General features: G+C 32.6%; 3 protein-coding genes across 5 annotated transcripts in view; all 3 read right to left on the bottom strand.

Annotated features, from left to right (window-relative positions):
• Positions 1 to 789: 789 nt before the first annotated feature.
• On the bottom strand, positions 790 to 3494 carry LOC129787651 (uncharacterized). Its single transcript, XM_055823380.1, has 5 exons — positions 3204 to 3494; positions 2390 to 2640; positions 2073 to 2249; positions 1886 to 2000; positions 790 to 1814 (listed from the first exon to the last, which is right to left on the bottom strand). The coding sequence occupies exons 2-5, from the start codon at positions 2451 to 2453 to the stop codon at positions 1676 to 1678; spliced, it is 495 nt and encodes a 164-aa protein (XP_055679355.1). The 5' UTR covers positions 2454 to 2640; positions 3204 to 3494; the 3' UTR covers positions 790 to 1675.
• Positions 3495 to 4132: 638 nt separating this feature from the next.
• LOC129787555 (glucose dehydrogenase [FAD, quinone]) lies at positions 4133 to 9658 on the bottom strand. 3 transcript variants are annotated; one of them, XM_055823259.1, is made up of 5 exons: positions 9320 to 9658; positions 5547 to 6855; positions 4857 to 4990; positions 4473 to 4775; positions 4133 to 4393 (listed from the first exon to the last, which is right to left on the bottom strand). In XM_055823259.1, the coding sequence occupies exons 2-5, from the start codon at positions 6760 to 6762 to the stop codon at positions 4190 to 4192; spliced, it is 1857 nt and encodes a 618-aa protein (XP_055679234.1). In that variant the 5' UTR covers positions 6763 to 6855; positions 9320 to 9658; the 3' UTR covers positions 4133 to 4189. The 3 variants fall into 3 exon arrangements, with proteins under 3 accessions (XP_055679234.1, XP_055679237.1, XP_055679235.1); XM_055823262.1 differs by having other exon boundaries at positions 9303 to 9658; XM_055823260.1 differs by lacking the exon at positions 9320 to 9658 and having other exon boundaries at positions 5547 to 7717.
• Positions 9659 to 12240: 2582 nt separating this feature from the next.
• Positions 12241 to 16351, bottom strand: part of LOC129787515 (importin-5) — a 16650-nt gene continuing 12539 nt past the window's right edge. The window contains exons 8-9 of the transcript XR_008750238.1: positions 13190 to 13442; positions 12241 to 13112 (exon numbers count right to left, since the gene is read on the bottom strand). The gene's annotated coding sequence lies outside the window, so the exon portion shown is untranslated. The remainder of the gene's footprint in view (positions 13113 to 13189; positions 13443 to 16351) is intronic.

Below are 16351 nucleotides of genomic sequence, written 5' to 3' on the forward strand. Positions count from 1 at the left end.
TTGGAGTAATTTGTTTACTCTCGAACAATTTAAAAAACATTAAATACCTAAATATCTTTCTCTTTAGATATTTCATGCCAAAAAAATATGAATGATATGGACCAAAAGAAAACTATTTCTTTTATCACTTAATGATTCACTTTGAGGTGCAAAATAAAATCTAACAAAAAATCAACTTGGAAGCAAGGCCCGCTGCAACGAATACTCCATGAGAGGATTTTAATTTTTAATTTACTACTATATATACAATAAAATTAATTTAGTTTAAATTCAATCAGGATATAACTATATAATATCAGAGAAGATGATATAAATAGCAAAAACACTAAATTTTCACTTAAATATGATATACATATAACGTGTGAATTTAGAACATTTACTTTCACAGATTTTTATTTTTCATAATGCCTGCACAATATACAGATATAAGTTTCCCTTGGTGCATGATTTATAGTGCACAATTTCGAATAAAATGTTATGTATTTAGTTTTTTTTCCTTCTTCTTAAACATTAATCTCATTTTGATATGACTGCCATGTTTTGTTTCCATTAGTTTGTATTATATAAATGATTTTTCCTCTAGATTTATGCTATATTTTACCTATTTTTTGTTTATTAAATGGGATTTATAAGTCGTAGAAACATATTTCTAAGATGAGTATATGTATTCAATTTTATTTTCCTTGTTTAATTATTATTTACTTCAAAATGACTTCTGACGGCTTTGAAGTTTTCTTTCTGTAGAAAACATTGGTTCTTTTTTTATTCATATTAAATTTATTTTTAGGATTTTTTTTAGTATAATATTAGGTTGTTCTTTAATATAAACACTGCTGCGCTAAGCGAAGAATCTAATTTCTATGGTGTAAAATTTCTTGATGGATTCTTTTCATGATTATTATATATAATTTGTGCTAGGTAGGCTGCAATAGTTATGTAAAACATTTGGGGAATTTACTTAAAAATGTAATAAAACGTATTAAGTAAGAGTAAATTGGAAAAAAAGCTTAACGATTATCTCAATCTTTCCTCTTACAAAATTCTCTTACAATTCTACGCAATTTCAGTATAGATTTTAAGAAAAATGTTGGAGCAGAGTATTTTAAAACAAAAATAGTGTAAGCATTCAAGAAAATTGTAGGTGCTTCATTGTCTATGAATGAGGATGCATTCTCGTGCCTCAGTGTTATCAATTGCGGATCTACTGTAAAATATATTTTTAAAATAGTCACAAATTTTATTGTTTTACTTTAAATTTTATCCCAATAAAAATTCATAAAATGAATATTTAATGCCTTTTTTCTGCTTTCATCAAATTAGATCTTGATTTCACTACTTTAGGTCCTTTTAGCACGTGATTCTATATCGGAAGAACTCCGTTAATCTGTTCAAACTTAAATTTAAACTTAGGAGATCGCGTTCAAAGTTAGTATTTAAGTCAGATATTGGGGTGCGAAATACAGCTAAATATGAGGATAGTTTGTATTCTATTGAAGCCAGAATTTAACTGAGAGTTTCGGTCGGATTTTTTTTTTCGGGAAGATTCTTTGGGTTGAACAGTTTTTCTTTAAGGTTTTTATCTTCGTCCTAACCCGCGATTTTCTACACCCAGAAAAATTTAACTCTTACGAGTTACTTAAATTACGTATTGAATAAAATTTGCATCGTGATTGTGTTATCTTGTAGCTAATAGCAGAAGATGAACTAACGCAACGAATGCCAATGTGACGTGATTGACGAAAATAGCGAGATGAGGTGGTGCTGCATTGCAAGCATCAGCATCATTGCAGCTCTGGAGGCAGCCATGAACGTACCTGAGGATGAATTATTTCAGATAAATTGAAATTTAAAATTTAAATCAAAAGGATGAGAAATTTTTGTTTACCTATTGTCGTAGTAAAATCTGCCACAGTGGGACATTCGAATTATTTCTGTGTCTGTTGTTAGGGTTCCACTGTCTAATGCACAACCACGAACTGTTATCGTCTCCCCGGTATCGTCTGTTTAGAAGAGGTAGTGGAGTAAAGATTGTAGCATAAAAAGAATTTAATTTGAAGCCCTAATAATCTTACCATAGTACCCAGCTATCTTAATGCATGATGTAGCAGGAAATAAGCCATCACGTCCTTTCCTTCCTCCCATGCATGGTGACTCCAGGACGGCTGTTGAAAAATTGTTGTGAAAAGGATCATCGCATCCTTTGTTGGCGCCATTAAAGGACACGCATTTGAAGCAATCAATGCCACTAACTAAAAGAAAGAAAAATAATAAATTTATAAATGTTTTATGCTCTTTTATCCTTTTGATGCATTAGTTCAAACAATCTTATCAAATTTGACAAATCCAGGTTAATTAAAACTTAATATGACAACATGTGGGCCATTCTTACCTGTGTGAATAAAAGCTGCGATAAGACATAGCAAAAGACCAAAGGTAAAAGATGATAAATCCATAGCAATTATTTCAAGAAAATGCACTATCTCTGCTTTCTGTTTCAATTCGTTTCCGTTGAAAATTATATTTCTTCTTCCTTTTTCTTTCTTAAAATAAATTTACTTAAAATTCATTTAAATGTGATCACGAATATTCTTCATCTTGTTGAATTTTTTAAGTGTAGCATAGAAGAATTCCTAGCATTATCTAGAAAGATAAATTGAAAAAGTGAAAATCAAGAATTCTTTCCGATAGAACTGGGCTTAGAAGATACCGAAATATATCCACATATTTTACGTTTAATATAAACAAATACAGGACGTTAGGGGAGGTCAAATTGTATAGTGTTCAACACTTTTATTGAATTCCGGCCAGAATATTTTTTTCGGAATTAAAATTAGCATACGTGATATAGTATATACATAGGTACAGGTATACATAAATGTAACACCCGTGTACTTTTATTTTTGAGATAACAAAGAACGGGAAAATGAGAGATAGAATAAAATAGAAAATCAAAAATTGGTGAAAATCATATTTTCATTGAGGTGAAAAGAAATAAATCTGAGGTAACTTTTCGGCAATTTATATGCAATTAATTTGATTCTCTCTCACCTATTATACTACTTATTCTCATAAGGTGTGACGTGAAAAATGCGAGAAAACATAAAGACGTCATAAAATTTATGTTTTGTGGATGTAATTCAGAAAATTCATCATTAGACTAACTTCTAATGAAATCCTTTTACAAGTTCTCTTTAACAACTTACCTTTAAAAAAATATTTTATTGATTCACATTGTGTCTCCCATTTTGTACACTAAAGAAATTATACGGAAAAATTGAAGGTGTTCCCTCGAATGGAAAACTTACGTAAAAACCTCTTTCAACGGGAAAATTACTTATAAATGTAATGCATTTATATAATGAGTGGGATCAATGCAAAAATGGAACATTCAAAGATTTTTAGAACACAACATGAACTAATTCATAAATTTTTATTTTTGCTTCTAAAACTAAATTGATGGTATCATGAGAAGGAAAATGACTTTGACTGGACGCAAAAATTGAAGCAACAGCAAAACTCTGACGGAGGAGTAAAATTTAGAGAGCGTCGGCGCGTCGAAATGCCTTAACACTGAAAAAAATTTTATTCTTTGATTGATGATTTGATTGCATATTTTATATGAAATATAAATATTTCAGTTAAGTTGGTTAATTGGATGTTTATAATTACCTACTTTTTATGAATTATATAAAACAATTTAATTGTTCTATTTAAAAACATTTCATAATTAACCCCTGCAATAAGGGGAAATTCTTTAATAAAAAGTGCGCATGATTTTCTACAGAACATGCAACTTCTAACGTGATCATGGGATTACATTTTACAACATAAACATATTTTGAAGCTTTCATAGAAGATTTCTCAAATAAAATAAAATTCGTGTTTTACTGGAATTAATTTTAATGTAATATCATGAATACATTCTGGTGCAGTCTATGCTGCTCAGCAACTTTCCGCAGTTAAGGCAATAAAAGAAAATTTAATTATGTACATTACAGCCAATCCAGAGTAAATATTACTTACTAATTTTACTTCAAGAATTTCAAGTCATTTGATCATTTAAAAGAAAATGTTAGAACTTTTTCTTCTACAATTTCTTACGTGAGATTTCTAATTTTTTTTTAATTTCTCATTTATTTTATGACTAGATTTCTGCTACCTACAACAAAATTTTGAGATTTACGATTAATCACACGGAATTCTTCCAATAATCCTTAATCATATCAGCTGCCTTCTCGCCAATCATCATTGCCACGGCATTTGTGTGTGCAGCTGGAATTACGGGAATTATTGAAGCATCAGCAACTCTAAGATTGCGAATTCCATGAACTTGAAGGTAAGGATTTACAACTGCATCCGAGTCACTTGCAGGTCCCATTTTGCACGTACCAGCCTATAAAAAGAGTTGAGAAATATTTCTTTAATTAATTCTTATTCTTAAACAAACACTAAGAAGATTGTTTGATATATACCTGATGCTGGAGGCTGGAACCGATTTGTCGGATGCAACACTCCCAGTATTTATCACTACCGAATATCTCATTTTCACAGCCACGGTATGGAATTCTATTGAGATGAGCTCCGTATTTCTTAAAGCTCTCACTTTCAGCAATCTTCACGCAGAGCTTTATTCCTTCAACTAACGTTCGCACGTCCTCTTTATCTTCATTATAGTTATGCACCATTTTAGGCCAATGAAAGGGATTTTTACTTCGAAGTGTAATTCTCCCACGACTTCTTGTTTTCATTAACACAGGTACCAAACTGAAAGAGTGCTGAAAATATGCAAGAGAAAACATTAAATTTTGTAATCTTTTTTTTTGTGTAAATTACAAAATGATTTTTCTCAATCTTACTTTTCCCAATATTGGTCCATAAGTTTTCTTGTAAAATTCCTCCGGTATGCCAAGAAGGTTACCAATTGCTCTTGAATCGTCATTATTGAGACCACCAGTGCCAAGAACAATTTCAATGTCAGGATAATCATCAGCTGAAGAAATGCAATAAAATACAACCGGTGTTAGCGCAGGTTGTGTGAAATACTTGTTTCAGATTCAATAAAGACATGCTTTATGTCGCTCAATTGCCAATAAAAATTTATAGGGAACCATTAAGTATTGAGTAATAATTTAAAATCAAGTTTAACGTGAATTCGATAAGGCAGAAAAATAACTAATAAATCAATCAATTTAATTTGGGTAATTATTATGTTTGATTTTTGTTACGATTTCCCTTATTTTTTAAGAGAATTTCAAAGTCATTTTTGTAAATAATTGAATTTCTAAAACTTTTCAGAATCAACCCCGGACATTCCAAGATATAAACTTTACAACTTTCTGGACATTTTCTAATGGTATTTATTAGAGAAAAAATACATTCCCTTGTCCTTCAAGACATTATTATTGGTAAATCTCGAAATCGCGTGCGCTAATTCTTCAATTTATAGCTTTTTCAATGATTCTAAGAGAGTTGTTAATTTTTTATGTAATTTATTATTGAACATTTTATACTTTTAGTAAATTATGTAAAAAAAAAATAAAACTCACGTAATGTTGAATTGGGAACCTTCATAAAAGCATATCCTTCGGAGCCTCCAGGAATTGTCAAAGGTCCACTATTGAAGAAGAAATAATTCATAACTGTGAGCGGATTGTTCACATCCCTTTCGCGTACCGAAAGGGGTTTATCAATGAGAAAAACAAGTCCAGGAAGCGACATGTGATCCTGAAGATTGTACCCCACTTTGAGATCCTGAATAAGGGGAATTCCCACACTTTTGAGATGATCCGCAGGCCCCACGCCTGAGAGCATCAATAGCTGCGGAGATCCAATAACTCCTGCAGACAGGATAATTTCCTTTGCAGCTCTAACCACGTATTTTTGCTTATTTTTGAGAAATTCAACTCCAACGGCAATTTTCGTAATTGGATCAATTATTATTCTCGTCACCCAGCTTTTCATGCTAATGTGTAAATTAGGCCTATTAGCCATGGGACGGATGTAGGCTTTCGATGAGCTGCATCGTCTTCCATTGAGAAGAGTTGCTTGAATTTTGGAGAATCCCAACATTTGTTCACCATTTGGATCATTAATTTTGTAGCCAAGCCTCTGGCCAGTTTCTAGGAAAGATGTGAGCATTTTCGTTTGGAAGGGACTGTAGTCAATGGATACAGGACCACTCATGCCTCTGTAGCGCGAATCCTTGAGTTGGGGTACTTTGACATTCTCAAGTTTCTTAAAATACGGCAGAACATCATTGTAGCTCCAACCTGTGTTCCCCGCTGCAGCCCATCCATCAAAGTCTTTTCTATGGCCACGATTAAATACTAAGTAGTTGAGGACGCTTGTACCTCCCATAACTCGTCCTTTTGGCCAATTGCAGACACCTCCTTTGAGGCCAACACAAGCCTTCTTACTTGGTTCTGGCTTATAGCCCCAATTGGCACCTGTTAGCTGATTTAGGCTTGCCGACAGTGGGACATCCGTAAGGATCGTTTCATCCTGCCCAGCTTCCAGGAGAAGTACACTGAAGTCACTGACTTCTGCAAGACGACCTGCCACTGCAGCTCCTGCACTTCCCGCCCCCACCACGATAAAATCATACTGTGACTGAAACTCGACCGTGTCCCTGAGAGGCTGACTGAAATATATATCATTACCCATGGTGAACAAGGTTTGCAGAAACTCTTGACCACATGTGTGTGGTATGAAATATATCGAGCTGAGAATGATTAAGGCAAAAAATTGTATGCTGACGAGCATGGTTCAAATTGTCATTTGCGATCACTTGATGGTGGTATATACGAAGAGTTCCTCTTTAAAATTGTTCAAACACACTTCTTGTAGCCGTCGAAGCTGAAAATAATTCAATTAGTACGAAAATTCACATTCTTCGGGGCTTTTGTGAGTTCAAAGTCAAGTTCACACAACATTGCCTTCCCAGTTAAGTCAACAAATTAAGAGTTATTTTTTTTCAACCACACATCTCTGTGTAACTCATAATCAGTCATATGAAAAATTGCTCCTATATATTATGTTTTTTTTTGCGATGGGTTCAAAAGATGTGTGACAACGCTGTGTGGTCGATGAGAGCGAAACAGAGGAAGAAGTAAGATTGTGTAATTTCACAGCGACAAAAAACAATGGCAAGATATTGTTAAAATGATAATTAATGCACCTGAAGTAGCTGCACGGAATTTTAAAGTTCTCGGCTAGTTTTTAGAGGGTATAGCGATTAGCTCTTATTTTGCAACATAGAACGATACATGAAGGAAGTTTTTAAAAATAATTATTTGAGTTAATGATTAAAGATTTGAGATAAATGTGGTAATTTATACCAGGAAGTTGAGGGGACTTAAGACCTTTTCAATCTCCGATAGTTCTCTGGAAAAATCTGAATTGTTCCCGTCCTTCAAATACTACCCTTAACTAATTTTAAAATTGTTCGAAATAATTCTTTTGAGGGACTCTGTGCATGCATTAAGCATAAAACGTTTGGTTCTACCTCGACGGTCAGTTAATGAGTATTCCACAAAGAACATATTCATTCCCTTTAGGCAAAAATATATAGATATGTACCTAAATATACTAAACATTTAAAACAAGGTACAAGAGTCCCTCTATCTAGGCCCCCAATCTTGTCCTATTTTTATCAATTTTATTAACTTGTTCATTGTCGAGTTTTGCATTATTACTGAATTTAATTAATTTTTTAATAGATGACAAGTTTATTATTTTTTATAGGAGTTGTTTACTGAAAGCAATTAAAGTGACTCATATCGTGTAAAAAGTTTCCAGGGTTAAGTTTTTTAATAAATCTTTTTATGTGTAAGAAAAATTATTAGTTTCAATGTAAAAGATACTTTTGAAAGAAATAATAGCAAATTCTTTATTTTCTATAACATTTTTCGGGATGGTGGTTTGTTAAGAAAAAAAGAAAAACATTAGAAATGATTCACTATTTCTTTTAAATGTTTAACGTAGAATTTTATTACACTTTTATCTTGACTTCGTTAATCACATTTGTAAATTATATATAACTTGTTTTCTTTGAAACCAATATTACTTCATTCATGAAAAATCTTACAAAAAAAATGGCAAAGGTGAGAAAAAAGGAGATGAAACGAAGACCCCGTTTATAGTTTATAGTTTTCGAGACAATAATAAGCTTGTGAAAAAATGCACAATCTCTCATTTTAGTTTATATTAGTAGCCACCCATTGACCCACATAAGATGAACTTGAAACCGAAAGTGGTTGGTTACATATACAGGTATGTGAGATCTCCAAGCGAACGCGTGTATATATTTTCTTACAGAAAGTGATCTTGAAATGCCAATATATATTTTATTTTCTTTTATAGAAATATGTGTGTCCATATGCAAGAACTACAACACCAAATGCAATCTATTGTGTGTAGTGTACCGATTAAGTGCAAAAATATAATTAGGAATCTAAGCGTATGGCTTCTTGATTAGACGTAATTTTCACTGTGAAACAAGTTCTTAGTGCAATTTATTTGTAATATAAAAAGCTCTCAAGGTGATCATGAATAGCATCCAAAGCAGCATGAGTTGCATGCAACCACCATGCGCTCAGGTATTCTGTTTATTTGATTACAGTGTCATTTATTATAAGATTTTAGAGAAGAGTCACAAAAATTGTGTCAATTTCATTTATAATGTTGTAATGCAGAAAAAGAAAGAAAACTATGTATGTCAGACGTCGCGGTCTGTGTTGATTTTTTTTCGGGGAGCTACACCTACTCCATAAATATGTGCATAAAAAAACAATTGATTTACTCCGATGGAGCATCATTTGCACAATTATCTCAAGAGAGCATTCACTTTATCACGATATTTTGTGTCACATTTTTAGGCGTAAAATATTACATAATATTTATTTATTGAAAAAAAAGCAACAACAAATATCGGTTATTTAACGGAAATGTAATTTTATTGCAAGTGAAGAATTAATGTGAGAAAGGAGTCCCACGAATGCTTATTCCCAAAATTGTAACACATTTGTACCTGTTAGGTGCATTGAGGTGAGTGAAAAATTGATGGGGAGTTAAATAATTTTTTATGATTTATGCCATGTTAAATGATCATTGACGAGAAATGATCAAATAAGTACTTCTAACATAATTCTCATACACCAAAAAAAAAACAAAATCACTTAAAAAAAAGTATGTTTGCAGATCACTAATATATTTGGATTCAGATGGTTAGACACATTTAGCTAAAATTTCCACCAATAAACACCAATTCAATGCTATATGAACTATTTTGAGTTTGAACTCACATTAATATGACACTCACGGTAAATTAAATAAATTTTCTTTTTTTAATATCAAGGATATCACATCCACCTTCTTCTGCGTGCACTTAATTGATGAGGAATCACATTCAATTAGCAAATAGGATGTCCGAGGTCCACACTATATTGAGCTTTTTTCTTCACCACAGTTAGTTTGGAATATTTTCTCGCCAAGAAGCACTCTCCGTCTGACCACCTTCACGTTCCACGGAACAGTGGCGAGCAGTTTCCACGGGAGAATGTGACTCGGCGCGCGGAGTCCAATTATCACGCTGCACAGGTTTTCGCAGACCATCAGGAAGGTGAGATTTTCCACCATCACTCTTGATCACTGCGCGTGAGTCTCTTCTAATGTGTCTGTCTTTGCCGAATATGAGGTAACTTTTGCGGCAAATTATGAAACCAACGAATAAAAATCACATTTTTGAACAACGTTGAGGACTATTTGTTTAAATTGTATTATGATAATGCTTTTACAATCTTGCAATTAGATTAAAAACATGCGGAGAATGAGATGTCTTGAAGAAAAGTTGATAATTCTTGCAAGATTGCCTTGAAAACTGCTTCTAAGAATTGATATTTGCATGCTTTGAATTTAAATGATAATATACTTGGTATGCCTTGTTTGTGGTATACCAGCTAATAAATATATTTGCTTACATTCATTGTTCGTATTTTATTTTGGAAAAAAGCAAAAGTGTTTGTGGGGTATTCTTAACTTGTCTCTGAAATTTGCTTATGAATGATTTTAGTTTTTTGGGGGGATTCGCTTAAGATGATTTAAAATAAAAATGAGATTTTGTCAATAACTGTGTGAATATCATTCTTTTTAATTTCATTGAATAATGAAGCATTTTTTAAAGGAAATTTGAATTTTTAACTCAAATTAGATTTATAATAAATTCATTTTCTCATTGAGACTTTTACAAATAGAAAACAATTAAAACATTCGTATGGAGTTTTAATTTTTATTATTTTCTAAATTATTATTCTACATTGTTATTTCTTTATTTTCAGTAAACAAGTTGTTTGAGCCATGGCTAAAAATGACATACGACATTTCGCATAAGAGCTTTAAATAATTTTCAAAAGGTTTTTAAATAAAATCACGATTGATCTACTTTTAATGAAATTTTAATTTACACACGTGACAAGGAAAATGTTATTCATTAGGTATTGAAATGGTCAAAAATAATCTCAACAAATTTGAATATAAAAATCGGTGATAGAGCGTAGTCGTTATGTGGTGTTCATGGTAAAAAAAATAGATTTGTAATTTATTTGTGTTGTAAGTTGATTAGTCAAATATAATTTCATTTGATTGGAATCTAAAGAAAAGCTCTGTAAAGATTTTATACGTTAATAAAACAAAATCCCTTAAAATAATACATTTTCCAAATAATTTTTAAAATATTTACATATAAATAATAAAAATCATTTCTTAGAAAATTTAATTAAATGATTTTTAGGGATATATTTAGAGATCATGGTGAAAGCACCCACTAGGTTAGTCACTTTACACCCCAAAGTAATATTTCCCAAAAACAAGTGAATCAGGTTCAATTCCAGACTAGATAGAAGCTTCTCTTACCTTTCACCTCACTTGGAATTTTCTTTAATATCATTTACCTATCAAACGTACCTTGTCCTTTCACACGATTCACAACAAAAAGCATGTCAGATAAATTCGAAGTGGTATTGATATTGCCATTAAGGTGAAATACCAACCAGCTTAAAAGAAACAGTGCCAACAAAATCACAAAATTTTATTCATTTTAGCATTGCACAATGATGATTTATCTTCATGAAAAAATGCGATGAATCTCTAATCAATACCTGTGCGTATGTATTTTCTTGGATTAATTCCAACACGTTTTTTTTAGCAGAAATTCAGGTGCAAAGGGGTGCATTTTTTACGCTAAGGGTTCCATATCAAAGACATGCCTAGAGAAATTGATAAGTGGGACACATGTAAAACCTTGGTGCAAAAGAGATCGCTCTCTGTTAACACATTCACCAAAACTTCAGATCAAGGTTCAGATGGTGGAAGTTTTGAGAGCCCCGAAGGTATCTGAAAAATTAATTATTAAGCAACTTTGGACAAGTTTGTAGGGAAATGTGTGATTCCACGCAAGGTAAACATAATCAAAAATACATAATACAAAAGTTCATTGAGCGTCTTTTGAATTATCATCAAGTATGTCATCTCTAAATGCAATTATTACATGAATTCAAAGTCATCCGCTTATTGTTTTTATTAATTTTATGCTTTGTCGTTGGACCTACATTCCTATATTAAATTGTAATTTTTCTAGGTAATTTTGCAAATAATGATTTATTATGATCGTGCATAACTCATTTACTTTTTAACATTGAAACATATTTTTTATACTAATAGTTTTCTTCGCTGCAGACATCACGAAAGCATGTCTTAAATGGAAAATGTGGAAAAATGTCGAAAAATGTTGCATATTTTTGAAACAAGTCCACATTGCGATTTAGCTATATATGAGTACCATGTCTATAGGAAAAGAAAACTCAAAGCTCACTTTTCATTATTAAATGTTCAATGTATTTGTGTGTAGGGGAGGTTGGTTTAAATTCGATATTTTGCATTCCTTTTTCTGCTCTAACTCAAAAATACGTTAATTATCAATCAAAGAAAATTTTCTTTTACGTGCAATAATAAGAAAATTTAATTTTCCGTTTTTAAAGAATCTGTTTTAATAAGAAATTTCATAGTCAGATTGAGACCATTTTCCCCTACAATTAAACGGTAGTACAAGAGATGTATATAAAGTTATCCAACTATCTGACTGAGATAAATATCGACTCAAACCACCAGGCGTCTCCACTACATTCCAAACTATATGGAGTATGTAATTATCCATTTCATCAAATTCGATAAGAAAACGAATATATCTTTAAGATCAAATAATTTTATTGCTCCTTAACATACTATTTGATATGCCTAATTGCACATTATAACGTGACAATAGCTATTAGCTGACAAATTAAAGAATCTTCTGTTCTACTTACATTTTACAAATGACCATTATACATATAAATATGAATTAACCAGAAAATTCGTAAAAATATTTTAGATAATTTAAATGTGCAAAATACGCAATAATGTGACAAATACAGTCAAGCAGAATTTCAAATAAAATTCGATGAAAATACATTTTTTCATATCAATTTTTATGAAATTCTAATTTAAGCCTAATGAGAGATTGTCATTAACATGTTAAATGTCTAATGTATTTAATCTGCACTATCCGAGCACTATCTTTTGCATTAAAACTTACGTTTTAATTAAATACTATGTCTATTTTTTTGGGAGGCAGAGAATATTTTGTGCACATGTAACTTAAATCTAATTGTTATCAAGTTAAAATTGGAACCAAAATACACGAGTTTTTACATTCATTTTTCAACATTAATAATATTTATGATTCTAATGGTTCATCGACTGAAGGATATGCCAGGGCTGGCACAGGTGTGGTTGGATTGGAAATAGACTGAGCTGCTTTCCTATTTTCCGGATTTGCCATAACGGAGACAATAAATGCGCGCGTTTCGGCTTGCAGTTGAGTTAATTTAGCCTGAAGAAGTTGATTGCGTCGAATTAATTTTATCGTCTTGATGGCAATATCTAAGAGTCCATTTCTTTGACTGTCATTGTATTTTCTGTTCATTACAGGCCACATTTCCCTCATTGATGAATAGAACATGTCTGATTTATCATCATTGTATCCATCATCATTAGAATCCGACATGTTTGGGGAATCGCAGCTGTGAAAGCAAAAAGAAAAGAAAAGAAAAATAAATAAAAGGAAAAACCCTCCTCTTGCAGGTGAGAGGAAATATACCGGTAAAACTGTGTCCGGGATAAATCCAAGGAATGTTCAGTTGATGAGCAATCACTGATGCTTGTGTCCCTGTCTCTCATGGAACTTGTTGAGTGTCTTCTTTGGGTCTCCATGGCATCTGCTTCACTTTGGGCATCTTCATTAAAATCCCTGTGCACTTGTTTCCTTCTATTATCACCCTCAAGTAATTTCTTCACAAGTGGCGAACGTGCAGATCGTTGATTCCAGCATGAGTGTCTCAATGTGGTTTGTCCTGGAATAAATCGATAAAATAAATGCGATTAAATTTGCTCTCCTTTAATCAATGATTTTAGCTAGTATTTTTATACCATAATTTATTACATTAGTGATGAATTTCTTTTGATTTGGCATAAGAAATATCGTCTTGGGTAGTTAGCTCTATTTTTATGTACAGGGTGGCGGAGCGATATAGTCACGAAATTAAATGCTTATAACTTTTTTTTGAATTAAGATTTTTTTAAAATTCCACCGCCAAATGATCAGAAATATAATCAAGTTTTATCATGCCAAATTTGGTGGAGCTGACTCCAAATCGGGGGGCGCTAAAGCTGATAATGTAAAAAAATCATAATTTTCAATGTTGATGAGTATAGTCGATTTCAGAGATGATTTTTTTCGCTTACTTCACACAGCACTTTGCATAACGATTTTTTTAAAATGATACTCGGATTCTCCAATGTCCTCTTCCACTATCATCCCCCAATGTCCTTCTGCGCTATCGTCTTCCACTTTAACGTTTTTTTACACCTTAAAATGTTTAGGATTTTTTGTCTGTGATCTTTGTGACTTTTCAACTCGAGGGAAGTGTTTGATGTGATTGCACGTAGTGTTAATGAAATACCGCTTAAATTAATTTTTGGCTCTAAAAGAATGAAATTTAAATTGAAGGAAGTCGGAATAAAAAAAAACTTTTATTCCTCTATTTTGCATCTCCAAAGTGAGTTATTTACTCAGATTTTTTATTCAAAACAAAACAGATTATGGCGAAGCAGTGCGGCCTATGAAAGTTGGGATTAAAATTATTCGTCAGTTTTTTGCAAAGCTTTGTGTGATCATCACGAACCATCATGAATACACAATATTCAGTGGCCGAAAGGGCAAGAATAGTGCATTTTTTTTTATAGGGAAAATGGAAAATCTATTGTTTCCACGCAGAGAGCAATAAGCAACTCACATGAAAAACGCTATACTTTGTCAAAATGTATGGGAAATTGCACTTTTTTATTTTAACTCTAGCGCCCCCCGATTTGGAGTCAGCTCCACCAAATTTGGCATGATAAAACTTGATTATATTTCTGATCATTTGGCGGTGGAATTTTAAAAAAATCTTAATTCAAAAAAAAGTTATAAGCATTTAATTTCGTGACTATATCGCTCCGCCACCCTGTATTATATGCTATATTAACAAAAAAATCATATTTTTTTTATTAAAGCTTTAATCTTGGATATTAAACTGATGAAGGGTTTAAGGAAGGAACGTTTAGAAGGCTATGTACTTCTGGGAGGGTCAGCTAAATAATTAAAATTTTAGCCAGAGCTTTCGAAGATTTTTCGGAAGGACATAGCGTCGTGAGCAAACTTCTTAGAAAAAGAAATAATGACTTCAATTCAATTGAAAAAAAAATCAAAACTTAAGTAGGTATAAATTTTTTGATAAAAAAACAATTCAAACTGAAACTTAAACCTCTCAAACTGAATAAGACATCAATCTAGATTAAATTAAGTAATTTATTTGCCAATAATGTTATTCTCACCTTTAGCAAGAGCATCGAGAGTGATAGTGGGAAATGCAAAGTTAAACAAATATATTAGTTGCATATCATTCACTCAAGCATTGGAGAGCATGTGATGTGTTGTATATAATTTTTGCATCTCTTTCCAAACATAATGTATATAATTTTCATTTTATGCTTCACCTTTAAATTACGTGGAAAAGGTGTGTTTGTTAGTATATATTACCGATTGCCTGCAGCATGACAATAATCCCATCTCAATGTGTTTGCATAAATAATATTATAAGAAATATTCACAGTAAGTTGATGGAAATGACGACGCATGAGATAACACGTGACTTTGGATTGGTAATAGAAGATCAAGATTATATTAGACATTCTCTTTAGCAAGAGCAAAGTCAAGTCTATATTGGGAATGGTGAGAAAATTTTTGTGTATATTATTATATTGATTATGAAGCCAGGGAAATCACGTTGATTGAAATAAGCATACACAGAAAATAAAAGTTCGTCGAAAGTTCGTAGAAGGTTCGTTATTTACTCATTGGTCTTATGGGAAAATCAACCTCCAGTTCGTAAAATGGGGTCTCACTCCTTTTTCGTAAAAAGGTTCGTAGTTTTGAACTCCAAATTCGTCAAATTCGCTTTTGAACTCCAAATTCGTAGTTTTTCACCTCCATGTTCGTGATGGTTCGTAAATTCCTTTAATGAACAATTTGCCATCTTTGGCTCTTCCGGGAATAAATGTTAAAGATTTTTACCGCCTTTCTGGCCATTTCTGTTCATCTGGGTATTTGATACCATCACTGAACTTCCATTTCCTCCTGATCCTCCTGACCAATACTAGATTTTATGCATTCCTTACACAAAAGTTAGGAGTTTTTGCCGGATTTGTGGTCGCTCCTCCTTGATAATGATGGAGTGACCTCCGGAATGGCGATTTCATCCCCGGATTGTCCCAGGGTTATCAAGTCTTGGGGAAATAGGGGATGCTGGTGCAAAATGGTCGATTTTTCGCCAGTTTTATGGTCACTCCTCCTTAGTAATGATGAAGTGACCTCCGGATTAGGGATCTCATCCCAGAATTGTCACATCCTGGACAATTAGGGGAGGCTGGTGCAAAAATTTGGGGTTTTCGCCGGATCTGTGGTCATTTCTTCTTGGTAATGATAGAGTGACCACAAGATTGGGAATCTCATCCCAGGATTATCAAGTCCTGGACAAATAGGGGAGGCTGGTGCAAAAATTTGGGGTTTTCGCCGGATTTGTGGTCACCTCATTGGTGATATTGCATTGACCTCAATTTTTCGCGTCAGCATCCCCTATTTAACCAGAATGTAACAATCCTGGGATGAGATCCTTAGTCCGGAGGTCACTTTATCATTACCAAGGAGAAGTGACCACTGCTT

Source organism: Lutzomyia longipalpis, chromosome 1 (genome assembly GCF_024334085.1).
Source record: "Lutzomyia longipalpis isolate SR_M1_2022 chromosome 1, ASM2433408v1".
In the NCBI taxonomy this organism is placed as follows: Eukaryota; Metazoa; Arthropoda; class Insecta; order Diptera; family Psychodidae; genus Lutzomyia; species Lutzomyia longipalpis.

Excerpts from the sequence above, each read along its gene's own strand:
- LOC129787651 (XM_055823380.1), bottom strand. The coding sequence starts at position 2,453 with ATGGATTTATCATCTTTTACCTTTGGTCTTTTGCTATGTCTTATCGCA. Across the intron at positions 2,001-2,072 it reads TAAGATAGCTGGGTACTATG|ACGATACCGGGGAGACGATA; the intron begins GTAAGATTATTA and ends TCTTCTAAACAG. Across the intron at positions 1,815-1,885 it reads AGATTTTACTACGACAATAG|GTACGTTCATGGCTGCCTCC; the intron begins GTAAACAAAAAT and ends ATTCATCCTCAG.
- LOC129787555 (XM_055823259.1), bottom strand. The coding sequence starts at position 6,762 with ATGCTCGTCAGCATACAATTTTTTGCCTTAATCATTCTCAGCTCGATA. Across the intron at positions 4,991-5,546 it reads GGTTCCCAATTCAACATTAC|CTGATGATTATCCTGACATT; the intron begins GTGAGTTTTATT and ends GCATTTCTTCAG. Across the intron at positions 4,776-4,856 it reads ATGGACCAATATTGGGAAAA|CACTCTTTCAGTTTGGTACC; the intron begins GTAAGATTGAGA and ends GCATATTTTCAG.